General features: G+C 44.8%; 1 protein-coding gene across 1 annotated transcript in view; it reads left to right on the plus strand.

The window, feature by feature from the left end:
- Window positions 1–6,196, plus strand: part of TDRD9 (tudor domain containing 9) — a 109,047-nt gene extending 102,851 nt beyond the window's left edge. Inside the window, exons 35-36 of the mRNA XM_059915878.1 lie at window positions 4,374–4,446; window positions 5,723–6,196. Of these exons, the coding sequence (XP_059771861.1) occupies window positions 4,374–4,446; window positions 5,723–5,824 (175 nt within the window). The 3' untranslated portion in view covers window positions 5,825–6,196. The remainder of the gene's footprint in view (window positions 1–4,373; window positions 4,447–5,722) is intronic.
- The last annotated feature ends 13,771 nt before the right edge of the window (window positions 6,197–19,967 follow it).

Raw genomic sequence — 19,967 nt, forward strand, 5'->3', positions numbered from 1 at the left:
ATGAGTTAGGAGGTGTTTCCTGCTATTTTCTGAAAGAGTTTATATAAGATTGATATTATTTCTTCAAATATTTGGTAGAATTTACTAATGAAATCATTTGAGCTTGGACTTCTCTTTGTGGGGAGATTTTAAATTACTAATTAAATTTCTTGTGTTTCATAGCCTGTACGTCAGATGTTAAGTCCATACAAGTAATCTCCTGAATCTATGGCCCAAAGATTAGTAAACTTCATTATATTTGCAGAATCCTCTTTGTCACTGAATTTATCATAATCATGGGGGTAGAAATACGTGGCAAACATCATGGAACATGATGGAATTCAGCCTATCACAGACTGTGAAAGATATCCTAGCCCACCTTAGCACTCACTCCCCAGAACAGAACCACACTCAGCAATAGACACCTATGCATCACTCTCAGGACCTGAGGTCTTCCCAGCTGGAGGCAGGATCCTTGGCCCAACTCCCCTGTGGCTCTAGCCTTATTGCACCCAAGTGGGCAAAGAAACCAAGCTTTGGCAGAGCAGTTCAACTAGCAGTGTCCCGTGGTGAGATGAGAACACTCTGACACTGACCCCCTGCTGTGAGGAGTGTGGCACTGGGGAATAAGGCTGTGTGTCAAGTCCATTTATCAAGCTGCCTTTAGGAGGGTTCCCAGTGCACGTCCTTCCTTTCTGCTTGTGGAGCGGTTAGGAGTGCGAAGAATGATGCCAAAACAGATAGTGAAGGGAGGAATGCTCTGGAGTACTCTTGCTGCCTGGCCCTGATCCATCAGGAAGAAATTGTATACTGATGTCATCAGAGAAACTGACACAAAGACTCAAAGTCTTGATCTCCCCAGTGCTTTCTGCCCTAGATCCATGTCCCTCCCCACTACATACATCATTCTTCCATGCCCCAAACCCACACACGACTGGAAATATCCTGGGGGCTGAGCATTGACAGGTAGAAAGAACATGGGTTTAAAATGCCTGGAGTCTCTGTAATGACCTATATGGGAAAAGAATCTAAAAAACAGTGAATATGTGTATATGTAAAACTGATTCACTTTGCTGTACACCTGAAACTAACACAACATTGTAAATCAACGATACACCTATAAAAAAAATTTTTAAATGAAAAAAAAAAAATTTCTTGTGTTTTAGGTCTATTCAGATTTTCTTTCTTCTTAAGTCAGTTTAGCTTAGCTAAAGTTTATTAATTCTGTTGACCTCTTTAAAGAACTAACTTTTGGTTTTGTTGATTTTTTTCCCCCTAGTGTTTATCTTTTTTTCTGTTTCATTGATGTTCACTCTCATAATTATTATTCCCTTACTTCTGATTGCCTTGGGTTTAGCATGCTCTTTTTCTAGTTTCATAACTTAGAAGCTTAATTATTGTTTTGAGACCTTCTTTTCTGTTACAGACATTTAAAGCTATACATTTCTCTCCATTACTGTTTTTGCTGCATCCCATACTTCTTGATTTGTTGTATTTTGATTTTTATTCTTTTTAAAATATTCTCTAGTTTCCCTTGTGATTTCTTCTTTGATGGGTTATTTAGAAGTATATTGTTTAATTTTCAAGTATTTTGGGATTTTTCAAGTTTTTAAAATGTTGATATATAATTTATTTCTGTGTAGGTATTATACATACTTTGAATGATTTCAGTCTTTCAGAATTTCTTTTAAAATTTATTGAGACTTGTTTTATGGCCTGACATACAGTCTTTCCTGGAAAATGGTCCATGTTCACTTGAGAAGAATGCATGTCTGTTGTTGGGTAGGGTGTTTTGTAGATGTTGGGTGGATTGAGTTGGTGTTCTAGGACTCACTGTCTTTACTGGTTTTCTCTCTAGTTCTATGAATGTTGAAACTGGGATATTAAAATTTCTAACTAATTATTGAGTTATTTCTTTTTTCAAGTCTGTCAGCTTTTCTTTTATGTATTTTGGGGCTCTGTTAGACACGTTTATGTTTATAATTTTTGTATCTTTCTGATGTATTAGCCCTTTTGTCATTATGAAATCTCTCTTTTTATTCTAGTAATATTTCTTGTTTTAAAGTCTATTTTGTCTGATATTAATATAGCTACTTTGGCTTGGTTTTGTTACTGTTTGCATGGCATATCCTTTCCTATCCTTTTACTTGTAACCTATTTGCATCTTTGAATTTTTAAAAATGATTTTTCTGCCCTATTCCTGCTCTCCTCTCCTTTGGGACTCCCATTTTACATGTGTTTGTGTACAGTTGATGTTGTCCCACTGGTCTCTGAGGCTCTGGTCATTTTTCTTCAGTCCTTTTTCTCTCTGTTGTTCAGATTAGTTAACTTCTATTGATCTATCCTTAAGTTTACTGATTCTTTATTCGTCCATCTCACACCTACAGATTTTGGTCTCCTATGTAAGGAATTTTCCATTTTAGTTATTGTACCTTTCAACTCTAAAATTTCTCTTTGGTTCTGTGTATAGTTTTAAATTTTTATTGAGATTACCTTTGAGTCATTACCATCATATTTTCCTCTATTTCTTTATACATAGTTTACTTTAATTCTTTGTATATACTTGCAGTGACTTCTTTAAAGTCTTACCTGCTAAAACCACATCTGAGTCCACTCCGTCAGCTTCTGTTGGCTGTTCTTTTTTTTATTCCTGAGTATGGGTCACACATTCCTGTTTCTTCACAAAATATCTCATAATTTTTGCTGAAAATTGGGCATTTTAGATAATGTAGTATATTAATGTAGGATTTTGAATACTCCCTGCAGAATTCTGCAGAATCAGTTTCCCCACCATGTTGTAAGGCCACTAATGCCTGTTTTTTTTTTTTTTTTAAGGTATGTACATTGCTGTTTTATTTATTTATTTATTTTTATGGCTGTGTTGGGTCTTCGTTTCCGTGCGAGGGCCTTCTCTAGTTGCGGCAAGCGGGGGCCACTCTTCATCGTGGTGTGCAGGCCTCTCACTATCGCGGCCTCTCTTGTTGCGGAGCACAGGCTCCAGATGCGCAGGCTCAGTAATTGTGGCTCACGGGCCCAGTTGCTCCGCGGCATGTGGGATCTTCCCAGACCAGGGCTCAAACCCGTGTCCCCTGCATTGGCAGGCAGATTCTCAACCACTGCGCCACCAGGGAAGCCCCAGTGCCTGTTTTTTTAATTCTCCTTTTTATTTTTCAGCCTGGCTTGTTAGGGGTCATCCTTGTGTCTGCATTGCTTAGTGCTCAGCCAATGATTAGTGAGAAGTTGTGCTTAAATACCTAAGTCGTTAAGGTTTCTGCCCTCTGCCGGTGGGTCTCTGTGTGGGTCAGGTAGTACATCCAAAGTTCAGGCAGTTTTGAAATCTGGCTTTTATTTCTAGCCAGGGCTTTCGTGTGCGTGCATGCCACCTTCCAGTCGGCCAGGGCTGTGTGGCAGGCCAGGGGCCTCCGTAGGTCTCCGCTGCACGTGTGTGTGCCGCTTCTCCGTCAGCTAGGGAATGTGTGGTGAGCCCGGCTAGCCTCTGCGGCACCTGTTTCCAGGGTCTCCCTCTTGCATTTCTGGATTGTCAGCTGGTCTGCTGCTGGCCCCAAGCAGGACCAGGGCCGAAGGCTGCCAGAGCTGTGGGCTTTCTCCATTTATTTCCTACTGAGGTTGCCATTTTTACTGACAGTGCTGCCAGGCATGAGGGTTTTTACCCTCTGCTCCAAATCAAGTGAATTCAGTCTGGCAGTGAAGATGCCTGTTTTCACCCTGGGAACACTAGGGTGCCAGGTTGAGCTGGTGGGGTGGGCGTGAGTGGTGGGTGGGAGTAGCCCCAGGCACGAATTCCACAGACTCCACTCTTGTTACCTGGAGTTCAGCAGTTTTTTGTGAATGAATGCTTCTGAACTTATTTGCGTTTGGTTAATATCCAGAGTCTTCAGGCATGTTTTTTGGACGATTTTGTCTAGTTTTATAGTTGTTTGGGGGGGGGGGTGCAAGAAGATTTGCAGACTTCTTTACATTATTGCTAGAATTCTCTGTCTCTGCCTTTTTAAGCTGATGACATTTCCAACTTGTCATGGCTGCTTAAGAATAAATGGTATAAAAGATCCTCTTACATTTCCTAGAACTTGACTCAGTAACCCAGGTGATGTGTGGTAACGGAGCAGCCTCCGCTGGTTACTAGGGGAACACAGAAAACAAGGGTCAGTCTTATAGACCCACGTTGCTCCATTTTTTTTTGTTTTTGAATGTATAGGGGGTTAAAATATTCTCTGATCATAATTACATAAATTTTGACCTTTAAGAAACTTATTGGAGTTACAATTCTGAGGGAAAGTACATAGGATTTAAATCTCTTTTTGAAAATCACAGTAGTGTTTTCAATTACTAACATATAATTAAGGTGACTTAAACTCTCTTTTTTTAAATTTTAGTTTGTTCTGTCCATTGAAACCAAGAGAGAAGATTGTTCCAAAGTGGCATGAAAAGCCATATGAGTGGAATCAGGTGAGTGAGAAATAGGTGGCCATGTGAGCAGCCTGCCACCAGGATTGATGGGAACAGAACTCTTGATGGGTTCAGGGGCTCCAGCAGGGTTGGTGGAGGGTGCCCGGGGAGCAGAGGAAGCCTGGCGGCGAAGCGCGTGGTTCTTCGGTTAACGGGGCAGGGTCACAGACCACACAGGCTGTTTCTGGATGGTATACTCTATGTAATGTCTTGGTGAAAAATTAGACCTCAGGCTAATTATCCTTTAATTTTGGATAAAACAGGTATGAATGTCTGGATTAGCTTTTAGGGTACATCGGTGGTTGTTGGAGTGGCTTGGAGACGTCCACCTTCTCACTGTGCCCTCACATGGCAGAGAGAGTGGTGTCTCTCTTGTGTCTCTTCTTATACGGGTACTAATCCCATCCTAATCCCATCATGGGAGCCCCACCCTCATGACCTCATCTAACCTGAATAACCTCTGCAAAGGCCTCATCTCCAAATATCATCACATTGGGGATTTGGAAGATACAATTCAGTCCATAGCAGTTGTGAAGTAGAGCACGGCCCATATTGGGCACCTTGACATTTCCTATCTGTAAGATTTAGAGTAAAATGTGATTTCAGGAAAGGAACTCAGGGAGGAATTTGAAGCTTTAATCCTAGAGCCAAGGATGTCTTTATAAATACACCAGCTGGGGCACTAGTTCCTCATCCCTTTGGCAGTGGAAGTAGGCTACCACCCCTGGAGATGGTGTTTTCCCACTCTGAGTCTGGAAGTTACTTCTGCTGCAGAATGTTCCTTCTCTCCATGTGCTCCATGACTGGTTTCCCCGTTAGAGCCCTGAGGACCAGTCCCTGGAGCCAGCTCCGTCATGTGCACAGAGCTGTGCCCCAGCCCCCTCTCCTAGAGCCTCCATGGGGTGTTTGAAGCTAATAGCAGGGCTTAATTTGAAAGCAGAATTTCATTCTGAGGTTGATGTGGTTTAGAAAACTTACATGCTTTAATGCCTCTGTTCACGTTCACTGTTCACAATTACATAGGAAGGAATGTATGGGAGATTTCTGGGTAAAGATTGCCATATTATTAGGATGAATTTAAAGATGAAATAGCAGATATATAGTATTTATTGTTGTGAGAATAGAGAAGCATTCTGTAAATATTTTTGGAAAATTAAAAGAGTAGTTTCTGCCATCTTACGTGTCTATGTATATGTGTGTGTATAGTTTTATTTGTTTTACTTTATGTCTAGAAAAGTCCCATTGCAGAGCCTGACTGGTCCTTTTGCCCCGATAGGTTGATCTGAAGCTGGTGATGGAGCAGGCGGACCGGGAGAGCAGCAGAGGGAAGAACGCCTTTCTGTACCAGCTGCACAAACTGATTGTCCTCAGTTCCTAGACGGGACGCAGGCTGTACCCAGCCCTCCTGGGGGCCACGGAGGCCTGTTAAAGGCTCCACCCGCGGGCTGCCTCCCTCTGTCCACTCGGTCTGAAAGGCCTTCTCAGTCCCGGTTCCTTTCCTCTTCGGGTGGTGGCTGGAGAGTGGTATTTCTGTTCAAGTGGAAGATTGGGAAAAGTAAGTGGAAGATTGGGAAAAGTCTTGTCTTTTCTAGAAACAGAAGATCACTGTATTAATAAACATTTTGGGAAAAATTATTTTGAAAGAAGACTTCATTTGGAAAAAGAGCTGTATTTTGCTTTCAATTTACTAAGGTAAATATAAGTAGCTAATCTTTCATGTGAGGTTCCAGAACATGCTTGTATGTTCTATTTTGTTACAGTGATTTAAACCTGGGGCACAGGAGAAACCAGGGCTCCCAGTTTACCACAAGGAGAAAGCTGTGTGTTTTTTCCAAAGCCACATGGCATTTTCTAATTTTTTTTCCATGAGGGAAAATACCTAATTTTGGTAAAACTACTTCAGTTTTGTATATTTTAGGTTTCTACTTAAGTTAAATTCGTAGTCCACATTTTGGAAATTAGAGAGATTACCTGGTCACTAGTATATCTATGTTAAAACAATAAAAGCATTAGACTAAGTTTGTTTCTGACAGTTATTAGTCAGAGGAGATTAAAAGGTATTTCATTCTGAAAAAAATCTAAATTTCTAAAACTGATAAAGGAATATAGACTTCTTTTTAAAAGTCAACTTTTGTCAGGCAGGGTTTCACCAGAAAAGCAGAGCCACTGTAAATGCAGCAGTAAATGAGATCTGAGTTAGCTCTTACACGAGCGTGACAGAAGCTGGAGTGAAGGTCTGGAAGGGCCAGTGGGCGGATCGGAGAAATGGTCCACCTGAGCCGGCTGCTTACAGGCGGACAGTTTGAGGCTTGTGAGAGCACACATATTTGGTCAGCAACGTGGGATCATGACCAGGAGCTCATGTAGAGAACTCGAAAACTACCCCGTCTAAGGGAGCTTCTGTAAACTGGGGGCCCGGCCAAGTGCTGTGCTGGGCCGGCAGCCAGGAAGCCCGCTGGATGCTGAGTGTGCCGGCAGCAGCGGCTGCGCCGCCCGACACGACCTTCTGAGCACACGGCCCCCACTTCACCTGTGCCCCAGTCTTGCTCAGCTGCTTCTGAGGCAGCTCAGAGCAGAAGCATTCCAGTGGGGGGTTTCTGGGGAACGTGCTTCCCACCTTACGCCGGAGGTGGTGCTACCAAGCTAGCAACACACCGTCCTTTGTTCAACTTTAAGGCTAAGAGTTCACCTGCCCTGTGAAAAGAAGTAGGATATTTTGACCCTGCTGTTTGCGCTTTGCTTTGCCGGGTGGGAGTGGTTAGCCCGTGTCTGCAGAGTGAGCTCACCGTGGGGTTAGCAGTGCAGGAGGACGGACCTGAGCCGTCAAGCACCCGTTCTGCTTGTTAGCTTTTGAAGAAAAGTTCTGTGAATGGTTAAAAAATTAAATAGTACCAAAAGGCTTGTTTAAAAAGAAAAAAAAGAAATCCAGTTTTTTGATTACTCTGGTTCTCACCCTCAAAGAAAACCATTCTAACTCTTAACCTGTTTTTTTTGGAATTGCCTCCATCTTGATAAGTACTTTATTAAGTAAATTATGCTTTTTCATGATTTCTGCTTTAGTCATTAATTAATTGCTGCTATAATAGATGAAGATTGAGCTCTTTCCATCATTCTGTACCTTATTTTCCACATCCCCCATACAGTCACGTCAATATTGCTGGTTAAATCAGTCATCAGTCTTTATAACATTAACTTTGTAAATATTATTTTCTGCAAAACCAGGTAGTGTATTTGATGGCATCTCCTTTCACATCACTTTAGAGGGTAATCGCCTTGCTTTTCACGTGCATAATTCTCTAGTCACATATTTTTAAACAGTTGTTTATTTTTAAAATGTTATGTATTACTTGCTAAGTAAGTAACTTTATTTAAAAAGTTACTTAGTAAGTAATACATATCCATGATGTGAAATGAAAAGATTTTAAAGGGCAGGTAGGAAAAGTCTGTCTTCCCATCCCACCAGCACCGAGCTCTCCTCTGAGGCGGCTGTGGTTTCTTCATTTGCACAGTCCTTCAGCGGGTGTTTATTGAGCACATACTGTGCCCCAGGCACCGGGGCAGGTGCTGACGGACACTGACACCCTCACGGTGCTGACCTCAGAGTGGGTATAGGCAAAGGACGGGCAACCAGGCAGGCAGTGGTAAGAGCTGCAAAGTCAGTTGAAGGGACCGAAGGGATGGGGCAGAAGGTGCCTGCTGTCTGTAAAGGGCCCGGTGGTAAACGTCCTAGGCTCTGTGGGCCACGTGGTGTCTGTGCTGCTCGTCAGCTCTGCGGTCATAGCTCAGAAGTTGTCATAGGTGATACTTAAACAAATGAGTGAGGCTGCATTCCAGAAAAGCTTTATTTATAAAAACAAGTGTCAGACCATGGTTGTGGTTTGCTGACCCTGTAGTAGAGGGCAGGGGCAGGTGCAGGGCAGTGACACTGTCCTGTAGACAGCGGTCAGGGAAAGCCTTTGTGACGAGGGGACAGCAAGTAGAGATCCCATCTGGGGATATCTGGGAAAAAGGTGTTCTGGGCAGAGGAAAGTGTGCCCAGGCCCTGTGGAGGGAGCACATGCTTGGTGTATTTGGACAGCCAGCCAGGAGGCTGGGGCAAGGATGGTTAGGAGGGGACATTAGACAGAAGCCAGGTCTGGGACCGTGGGGCAGAGTCCAGCTTTTATTCTGAGTGAGGTGGCGGGCTTACAGAGGGGCTTGAGCATAGTATCGTGCCTCAACTGATTTTCTGAGAAAGACCATCCTGGCTGCTTCTTGGGGCACAGGGTTGAGACCACCGCAGGTAAGGCCCAGGGAGAGACACTGGTGCTGAGAGCAGGTGGCCGGACTGGGGTGTGTTCCAGAGGGGAAGGGACACGAGGGAGGAGGGTTGGATTCGAAAAATCAGAGGAAGAATGTTCTCGGGACACCAGTGTAGTGGGCTGAACTTCTCCTCAAATCTGTGTCCACATCTTGACCCCTGGGACTCTCTGTAAATGTGATCTTACTTGGAGAAAGGATCTGATTAGGTAAGTTAAGGATCTTGAGATGAGAAGATCACCCTGGATTTAGGGTAGGCCCTAATGCCGTTAACCAGCATCCTTGTAAAAGACACATAGAGGACCCAGAGGGAAGAGGCCACGTGAAGATGGAGGCGGAGGTTGGAGCGATGTGGTCACGAGGCAAGGACCGCCCGGAGCCACCAGAGGCTGGAAGAGGCAGCGGGAGCCTCCCCTAGAGCTGTGGGAAGGGTGGGGCCCTGCTGGCCCCTTGCTCTCAGACCCCTGGCCTCCAGAGCTGTAGAGAATCCACTTCTGTCGTGTCAAGCCCCCCAGTGTGTTACAGCAGCCACAGAAAGCTAAAAAATGGACACAACCGTCATGGAAAAAATGGCTCCAAAGAAATCCCACAGTGACAGAAGCTCTGACTAATACAACTGTAGATAGAACACACCTCCCCAAACGTTCTCTGTTTAGAAAATTGAGCAGGGAATTGTACAGATTTAGTGGAATTCATTCCAGAAAATACTTCTTTCAGTGAAAATTTTCATCGTTGATGTAATGCTAATTAATGTGTTTTAGATTCACAAACACTTTGTCAGAATGGTGTCAGAATGGCAGGCGAATGCCTTGTAGCTGAAGCTTCCTGCCTGATGTCTAGTTGCTGCCCCTCCTCCCATCCTCCACCCTGTGGCATGCACGTCACCTCAGCGCTCAGATGCCTCTGGTCCAGCCTGGGCGCGCCTTTGGCTGTCGTGTCACCACACAACCTTGCAGCCCGGGTCCCAGTGCCACGGGGCTATTTCTCATCATTTCCTGAGCATTGCATGTACTTGGACATTCTCTCCGTGCACACAGTGTTCCTTCCGCTTGGACTGATTTCTGTCCCTGCTTGCCCCTGGTGAATTCCTCCTCTTCCTCTGTACACCCCCAGCGGTGCCCCTTGTACCGCAAAGCTGTCTGTAAGTCTCTGGACAGAATTAAGTATCCCGTTTCCTGGGTGGTCCAAGCATCTGCTTACGCTACCAGAATTAAGTAGTTCATTTATTCCTCAAGCATTTTTGGATTGCCTTTTGGGGGGTTAGGGTTAAATGACCCCGCCCCTTAGTAAATGCTAAGAGAGGGGTTTCACATTATATGTCTCTTAAGGGTAGAATCTTTATTAATTTCTGAATCTGAAATACCTGACACCTACTTGGTATTCAAATACGGTTTGAATAGAACCCGCCACAGTCTGGGGAGGGAGGGGGGCATCGGCACACTGTCAGGAGGGGAGGGGCTGAGGGGTGGCCCTGTGTTTAGGGGAGCAGGAGGGCCACGGGCGGGGGTGAGAGCCACGGGCACACACCAAGACGGTGCTCCTCCCTGACCAGGCTTCTCTGGCAGGGAAACCTGATGGCGCTGGCCAGTGCATGTGTCTCGAGGCAGCTGGCAAAGCCACCTCCTGTCACAGGGCTTATTGCCATGGAGACATCAAAGTGCTGTGTTCAGATGTAGGAGCGACTTGCTAAATGTGAAGTGGATTAGTGAATCACAGCAGTTCTGACTTAGAAGTGCAGAAGGAGATTATCAACGTAAATAGTTTTAGGAAGAGGCAGCTTTCTGAACAGGTGAATGCCTGCTGGCACCAGGCCCAGGGCGCTACACATAGAAGTAAAGGAGGCTTCCTGCCCGCAAGAGCTCGTGGTTCAGTGAGGAGACAGCGTTCAGGAGGGGCGCAGTCTGTGTTGTCACGGGGCAGCCGGGGCCGCAGGGGGCTCTTGTCGAGGGCGGGCCTTAGCCTGGTGCAGGTGGGCGTGGGGGGAGTCTCCCTGAACTCGGCGTTTCTGCTGAGCTTTGAGGGCAGGTGGAGAGTCTGATGAGGAAAGTGGTTGGGGCACGGAGGGGCAGCTGTGTGAAGACGCTGGAACGCCTGCACGGTCTGGAGGCTGAGCGGTTCTGGAAGGTTCCGGAAGGCTCAGGTGTAGGATCGAAGGCAGGGAAACTAGCCCGAGGGGAGACTGAAGGGGCGGAGAGCAGCTGTTGTTCTGTCTGCCCTGCAGTACCTCCCCAACCCTGTTCTGAGAACTCCTGACACTGGACACCCCTTCTGAGTATTGCTTCTCCTCCCACGCCATCTGTGTGGTGGGCCCCATGTTGATCCAGAAGTGGGCACCTGCCCTCACTGGACCACTGTGCCCGTCAGGTTTTTAAATTGGCGATCAGGGCATCAGGCCACTCTCGAGTGGCTGAAACGAGAAGGCCTGAAGCTCTGGAGTTCTCTTCTGTGGGGAGAAGGCCAGCCTGCTGCCTGAGTGATGGCTGAAGCCATCATGTCCAGAGAAGCAGGGATGGGAGGGGCAGGGGAGCTTGAAGGACATATGAGTCCTTTGTTCTGGCCTCAGTCCTGCCCCTGGGTTCCATGACACCGTCCAGAAGTCTAATAATAAACTCTGCTTGACAGGTAGGCTGGTTCAGGTTGGGGTTTTGTCTGAGAGAATGCCAGCAGACGGTGGAGTGTGGGGCTTTATAATGAAGGCAGTGCTTGCCAGCGAGGGGTGTTAAGCAGAGCAGTGGCATGATAACGTCTGAACTTTAGATAATTCCGGCTTCAGGGTGATGGATAGATGGAATGAATAGGAGCAGAAAATGGTGAGACCAAAGACTGGGAGAACAGCTGCTCGGGCAGGAGGAGGGGACCTTCCAGGACCGAGGCAGGCAGTGGAGCTGGGGAGAGAGAGAAGAATGGATTTTCAGACCCCTGAAGGAGGTAGGCTTGATGTATAAGTGAGTGATGAACAGTCTTCTGGGGTGACCTTTAGGGTTTAATTTAGATAATTGGGTGAATGGTGACATCTTTTGCCAGGAAAATAAAGAACAGATTTGGTGGAATGGGGAAGATTATGGATTTGAGCTTGAAGCACCCGTGGGTAGTTGAGCAAAGATGTATAAGAAGCCGTGAGGCGTCTGGAGGTCAGGAGAGGCATCTGGGTGGAGGGAAGGGTCTTGGATGGAGCAATTTATAGGTGGTCACTGAACTATTTTATGTTTTCTCTTAGAATTTAATTTCCAAAACACATCTGCAATTCCATCATGTGTCAACCATCTTGGTGGCCACCAGCATCTCTGATCTAGTAACTTCCTCACCCAGTCTCTCCGTGGCTGCTGTTTCTCCTCCCCTTCTGCCCATTCTTCCTTTTAGAAGTAGGGATCCGATCATAAACGTCAGTGTTCCACAGACCTCCTGGGCCATGGTTAGTGCGTTGGGGAAATGGGGGAAGAAAACATCTTGGCGTGGGAAGTACTTGGACACTAGTCTTCACGTGGTGGCCATGGTCACAAGGGCCGTGGAAGGGAGGGAGCCCTGAATGGGGACTTCCAAACAAGCAAGGGGAGAGATGCAGTGGCTGCAACCTGGGCAGACCAGGAAACTGGGGAGGGAGTGGTCAGAGGCGGTCCCTTCGTGATGAGTAATAAACGTGAAGGTGAAGGGAACAGAATCAAGTATGTTAGTTATTACGTGGACTGAATTTTCCCACCAAAGGAGAAGCGCCTATGTAGAGCTGAGAAATAAAACCCAGCTCTACGCTACACAGCTAACACAGCTTTAAGTGTTTCAAGAGAACACACTTAAAGTGGTGAAAGTTGAAAATAAAGACGAGGGCAAAGATACCAGATAAATGAGAACAAAAAGCAGAATGTGCAGTTACCATCAGACGAGGTGATGTTTAGGGTCAAGTGTGTGGAATTAAGAGGAATGTTATGTAATGTCAAAGGCACAATTAATGGTGTGTTAGGAACACGTGTGCACCAAGCAGCATAGTGATGAATAGTGTGAACAGAAAGTTTCTGGAAATGCTGGGAGAGTTTCATACAAATACAGTGCTAATGGGTGATCTTGGCACACCTGGGTTCACTCCTGAGCATTCTAATTGACCAATTAAGATATAGAAATTAAATCATACAGTCAATAAAGCTGATATAATATGTATGTAGAATCCAGCATCCCTCACATTTAAAGTATCCTTTCCCTTAGGTTTGTGAAATGTTTACAAAAATAGATCGTGTATGTGACCACAAAGAAACAATTTTTTTTTAAATCAGAGAATTTAAAGGCCACATGTTTTTGGTTATAATCCATTAAAGTTGGACATAAATAATAAAAAGGTGTCTCCCTCCTTTCCAAATTTTAACTGCTTGGAAATTAGAAAAAGAAGATGCCCCTATATAACTCTTGGATCAAAAGAATAAATTAAAAGAAAAATTACAAACTGCCAAGAATGCAATGAAAAGATGCTCTATACTGAAATGTGTACAATTCTCAGGCTAAAAGAAAAAGGAACTAAGTATTCTTAAGAAATTAGACAAAGAAAAGCAATTGCTGGGACTTCCCTGGTGCTCCAGTGGGTAAGACTCTGTGCTCCCAGTGCAGGGGGCCTAGGTTTGATCCCTGATCGGGGAACTAGATTCCACATGCCGCACCTAAGAGTTCGCATGCCGCAACTAAAGATCCTGCATGCCACAATGAAGACCCGTCGCAGCCAAGATAAATAAAATATTAAAAAAAATTTTTTTTTAAATTGCTCGGAAGAGAAATATAGTAAAGATATAAAATCAGGAAATAGAAATTAATCAGGATAAATAAATCCAAAAGCTGATTTCATAAAAAGAGATAAGCCCTTCACAAGTCTGACTAAGAGAAAAAATAAGAACGGGAGCAAAACAGGCTAAATGAAGTAAAATTCCACCACTAAAAAAGGGTCTGGCATCAGCTTGGCTCGCAGCCTGCAGAGAACAGATGACCCAAATGCTGACTAATCTCTCTCAAGCCACCTTCAGTTCATCTGAAGAAGGTGGCGTGTGACTTTAATGTCACTACACACAGAGCCCACTTAGGAATACAGACAGAAAAAACTAAATTATCACCAAATGGAATCCAGTGACGTTAAAAAAAAATAACTGACCAAGCAAGGCCTATTCCAGGAACATAAGAGAAGTTTCATGTCAAGAACCATCAGTCAAGTCCCACATAAATACAGGAGGAAAAGTGTGTGGTTCTATTCAATGGATGCTGAAAAGGCATTTCATGAAATTTAGCATCCACTTCTAAGTCAAAAGAAAAAAGTGAAGTAAAGTAGAAACAGGAGAGAGTTGCAGGCAGTTCTTGCTTGCACAGCAGGCGGGGCGGCGAAAATGCAGACTGAGTCTGCGAAGCTGTCCTGTGAGATGCTTGGTCAGAACAGTGGAACACTGTCTGCTTCAAATACAGAGAATAATGAAAAGAATAGTCAATCTAGTGCATGTCGTACACTCTAATTTAAGATTAGAAACACTTGAGAATTAAAGTGAAAAAACAGTGGTTTGAACAGCACTTCCCTCTTTTCCTCGTGTAACTTTTGGTGCGGAACCTCTTCTCCGCGGTGTGAACTGTCACAGCCCTTCCTAGGTCGGGACGAGCCTCCAGCACCGCCTTCTTGCCGGGAAGCTGGCCCCGCTCCCTCGGCGTCCTCCTCCCCGATGCCCCAGGTCCCGGGCCGCGCACCTCCAGCCCCAGAGCAGCCGCAGGGCCCGCGTCCCCCCGGCAGCCTCTCTTCTAGGGCCGTTAGGGTCCACTCCGATTTCACTGCCAGTGTTATCAGCGCTTTTCGTATCTTTGCTTCACTTTCACCTTTATTGGCCGATTTCCTCTTTCAAGTGTCCGTTTTTGTAAGACATCGTGTGAGTTTGTCTCTGGTGAGGCAAGGAGGCGACGTCCCTACAGACTTTGCAGTTTGTGTGTGAGTGAAATAACACACTCGGTGATCAGGGACCGGCGGACTTCGGGAGAAACGCCGTGAGTGGTCCCCGCTCGCGCTGCGCACCTGTTCCTCGCGTGCCTGTGGACGGAGGAGCTCAGCGCGCGCCCGGCTCGTCCTGGGTGCAGTTGCTCACTGTCACCACGCTGCAGGGACTGGGGTCTAAACCGAGTTGTTGGGAGGCTGGTGCTCCTGAAAAGGAATGAAAGCCCAAAATCCACAGTAAGTGTTCTCTTCAGTGACAAAGCATTCAGACCATTCAGTTAAAATTAGGAACTGGACGGGGATGTCTCCTGTCGCTATTGTTTAAAACGACTTGAAGGGGCTTCCCTGATGGCACAGTGGTTAAGAATCCGCCTGCCAATGCAGGAGACATGGGCTCGTGCCCTGGTCCGGGAAGATCCCACATGCTGCGGAGCAACTAAGCCCGTGCGCCACGACTGCTGAAGCCCGCGCGCCTACAGCCCATGCTCCGCAACAAGAGAAGCCACCACAATGAGAAGCCCGCGCACCGCAACAAAGAGTAGCCCCGGCTCGCCGCAACTAGAGAAAGCCCACGTGCAGCAAGAAAGACCCAACACAGCCAAAAATAAAAACAAATAAATAAATTTATAAAAAATTAATTAAAAAATGACTTGAAGGTTCTAGCAAATGCAGTAAACCTAGAAAGATGGAATAACTGATACAACATTAGACATAGATAAAGCTCTTTTTTGCTGATATGATGTATAATCTATGTGTTGGGGTCCCTAAGACCTCCTCCAGTTTTGGTGATTCACTAGCAGGACTCACAGCTAAGAGTTACGACAGCAAAAGGATACGAAGTAAAATCAGGAAAGGAAGTAGGCACGTGGGCAGAGTCCATGAAAACACCAGGTGCAAACTTCCAAGAGTGCTCTCCCAGGGAAGCCACACACATTAACCTGCCCAGCAACGAGCTGTGACAGCTTGTGTGAAGTGTTGCCCACCAGGAAGCTGCTCAGAGCCTCAGGGCCCAGGGGTCGGTCGTCTTGGAGGCTGGTCACCTAGGCCCCCTCTGCCCCGCATGTGCTGCGGTGCCAGTCTCCCAGTTCAGCATAAACCTCAGCGTTTATGCAAAGGGTTTAGGCTCAGTGAGGCACCCTTATCAGTTAGAGAACGGCGGGAACCCTCCTGAAATCTAAGCTCCCAGATGCCAGGCAAAGGCCAGCCCTGCGAGCAGGCCTTTCCAGGAGTCCAGTATCGTGCCTGCTGTGTGAGCTCTGCAACAAGAAGATCCTTTGGTAAGGCTTCTACATGCACGCTAGGGATACAAAAGTCATTAGCTTCCGTGGCGATGAGAGCCTAGAATGCCTTCCATGTACATCCTGAAAAAACATGCTTCAGAATAAAGGTGGAGGATCTATAACCTCACGAAGAAAACTGAGATCGTATTGAAAGACAGAAACAAAATCTGAACAGATGAAAAAGCATACTTGGGAAGATTTTACATCATGAAAGATGTCGTTAATATGCAAATATAGTACGATTCCAGCAAGAATCCCAATGAGGTATCTTTCTGGATTTGGATGAAAATATCTTAAAATGTATGTGGATGAGTAAATGCCCAAGGATAGAATCCTGCTTGAGGTATGGGGAGCCCCTTATTAACCTAGATGGGAAAACCAGAAGCTATAAAAGGAGATACAAACACATTTGATTAACGCTGAAAAACGTTGTATGGCAAAAGACACCATAACCCATCAACGGGTAGAATGGAAAATATTTGTGATGTGGATGACAAAGGGCTAATATATACTATACAAAAACCTTAAAAAAAACCCATCAGGAAAGAGCAACAATCAAACAGAAAAACAACAATTATATGAATAGAAGGTCTAGAGAAGAGCAAATCTTAATGGCCAGAAACATGAAAATGCTCAAAATCCTTAGGAGTAAGGGAAATAGAAACCAGCGAGCTTTATACCCACAGACTGGTGGGCAAGATGTTTTAAAGCGCTGTATCATACAGCTGCAACTCTTCCCTGACGTTGTCGGGTAGTCACCACTTCTCTTCTGCCTTACACTGTACAGCTGTCCTGACATATCAAAGTTAAAGGAGAGGCCTGTTTTCAATGTTCACAGATGTTGCCAGACTGATTTCCAAAGAAGCTAAAACACTTCATATTTTACCAGCAATATATATATATTTTCCCTTCCACCTCCACATCAGCAACTTTTAAAATGATACAGCACTTTTAAAAAGATCCGGCCGCCACCGTTAGGGAATAGTTGCAGCCGTATGAAGAGTGAGCTGAGACTTAGAGCTGCTCCCTGAAGGGATTCCACAAGGAAGGGCAAGTGGGAACAGAGAGGTGTGGAAATGTGCATATTATCTCATTCCAAAAATAAGTAACCATGTTACACGTACACATGTGTGTATTTGTGCTTATGCTTGTCTGGAAGGGACTAAGAGCACAGAGAAAAATGTGGAAGGATACATTCTAGATAATGACCTCTGTCATCTGGGCTAGGACGGGCCCTTTTAGATTTCTTCGTGCTGCTCTCCTGGAACACAGACCTGATGGCTGGTGCTTCAGCAGCCATCTTCAACCTTGAGATGACCTTGATAGTGGAAACCACCCATATACAATGGCAGAATCTGGGTTCCTGTCAACCACAGCCATCCCACTAGCCCTGGACTGCCTACCTCTAGACTCCTTTTATGTGAGAGGGAAATTAACTTTTTAAACTCTCTGTTATTTTTGGTCTGTGTTACAAGCAGCCGAACATAGTTCCTGTTTGATACAATATATACTGAAAAAAAAAAACGTAAAAAGTAAAAGAATACACGTTCAATCAACAAAGTGCTCAGTTACAGGAGGAGTATTAAAAATCACAAGAAGAGACCAAGGCAAATGGATATCGTCTAGATTCAGTGCAGTCATGGATGTTTGCTTCCAGGCTATACATTCTGACTTGGCTGAATTCAAAGTAACTCTTGACCACCTGCTTCCCACTCTGAAAAGTCCAGGCTTCCTTTTAGAAGCATAGACAGTATCCAAATTGCCAGAATCCAAGTGAGTAAAGCATCTTCTACTAAGCATCTTCTCTCTCCACCATGAAGTTACTCTGTACATTAAGGAATGCAAAAGATGGATCTGATCCAGTCCCTGATGGCAAGTTAAGACTCCCTAGAAACTAGAGAACAATGGCTGAGAGAGTGCAATTAAATACCACGTGAGGAAGTGCTGCAGAATACAGTGCTCCGCTTTCTGACATGTTATGGATTATTCCCTGGATTTGCGTTTGAATTGGAACAGTAGTTTTAGAACATTAACTGGAAAAGATTTTTCTTTTAAACGAAAGAGAAAAATTGCATTATAACCTCAGAGAAGTAGTATAATGTTGAAAGATGATAGGCAAAGACTTCAGAGGAATCTTAAATTAGACTGTGCTTTTGAAGACCTGCAATTAGAGAGAGGCGTGTTATCTCTTAAATAATATTTTCTTGCTTAAATTACATTTCATAATGAGCTACTTATACTTGGGTTTCAGGAAGCCAATTCCAGTGTGGGGAACATTTTTTTCCTCGTAAGTCGAGAAACATCAGAATAGCAGCACTGCCCTCTGGCTGCTGTCTCCTAGAACTGCAGGTTTTGCCTCAGCAGCTGTCCCTCTTCATAGGCAATGCTTTTGAAGGTTTTCTGAATGTTAGCTTGCAAACTGGTAATGGTAGGGACTACCTCATAGATGAAAAAAAAATTGGAAGTACTGTTGAGAAATCATGACCAGAAAGCAGAACTTCTTCCAACTTTGTGGAAACATTTTTATAAACAATATGGAGCGTTATATAAGTTTTATTGTTTGTATATTATTGGTGGCTTGGGCTTATTACAAAGTAACTTGATTTGGGAGAGCATAAAACAAAAAAAGATATTGCCCGGTCTTTTTATGTTCTCTCCTTTTTTCATATAGCTCTAAATCAGCGGTTATCTTTGCCTTTTTTAAAAACTGAGGCATAGTTTACACACAGGGAGTGTGTGGATCTGAGTCATAGTTCAGCGAATGCTGATGAATTCATGCAGCCGCACCTCTACTAAGAGGACAGGGTGTTTCCATCAGCGCTGAAGCTTCCACGTGCACAGCAAGCACCGTTCTGACCTCCTTCACTGCAGTCTTGACTGTGGTGGAAGTTCATGTAAGTGCAATCCTACAGCGGAATGTACTCTTTGGGTCAGGCTGCTTTTTGCTCAACATAATATTTTTGAGGTTCATTCATGTTGTTGTATAAATCAATAATTTGTTCTTTTATTATCCATTGTACGAAAACACCAGTTTATTCATCCATTCTCCTACTGATGGGCATGTGGATTGTTTTCACTTTGGGCCTATTATGAATAAAGCTGCTGTCCTTTGTAAGACAAGGACAGGGGCTTCCCTGGTGGCGCAGTGGTTGAGAATCTGCCTGCCAATGCAGACGACACGGGTTCGAGCCCTGGTCTGGGAAGATCCCACATGCCGCGGAGCAACTGGGCCTGTGAGCCACAATTACTGAGCCTGCGCGTCTGGAGCCTGTGCTCTGCAACAAGAGAGGCCGCGATAGTGAGTGGCCCCCCGCTTGCCACAACTAGAGAAAGCCCTTGCACAGAAACGAAGACCCAACACAGCCATAAATTAAAAAAATAAATAAATAAAATTTTAAAAAAAATGGTCCACATCAAAAAAAAAAGACAAGGACATATAACAAGTCCTTATAGATACATGTTTTCATGTCTCTCGGATAAATACCTAGGAGTGGTGGGATTACTGGGTCATAGAGCAGATGGTGGTTTGACTTTACAAGGAATGACCAAACTTTCCGAAGTGGTGGTTGCTTTGAGCCTTCTCTTCCTGTAGTCTTGAGAATTCTGTCTACCCCACTAAACTAAAGTAGTTAATTCCCTCTTATTAATTGTTCTTTGTATTAAATTTTACCTGTATCTTCCTTAGTGAAGTATTTGCTCAAGTCTTATGCCTCATTTTGGGGGTTGGTGTTTTTATTCCTGAGTTGTAGGAGTTCTTTATTCAGGATATTAGTGCTGTGTCAGGTATATGTTTTGCGAGATTTTTATCCTAGTCTATCCTTGCCTATTCATTTTATTGTAGTAAAAACACAAAACAGTTACCGTTACAAAATGTTAAATATATTTACATTGCTGTGAAACCCGTCTCCAGGGCTTTTTCGTCTTGTGAATCTGAAACTCTGTCCCCCCTGAAGAGCACCCCCCACTCCTCCTTCAGCTCCCGGCGCCCACCACTCTCCTTTCTG

This window comes from Balaenoptera ricei, chromosome 2 (assembly GCF_028023285.1).
Source record: "Balaenoptera ricei isolate mBalRic1 chromosome 2, mBalRic1.hap2, whole genome shotgun sequence".
Taxonomy (NCBI): domain Eukaryota; kingdom Metazoa; phylum Chordata; class Mammalia; order Artiodactyla; family Balaenopteridae; genus Balaenoptera; species Balaenoptera ricei.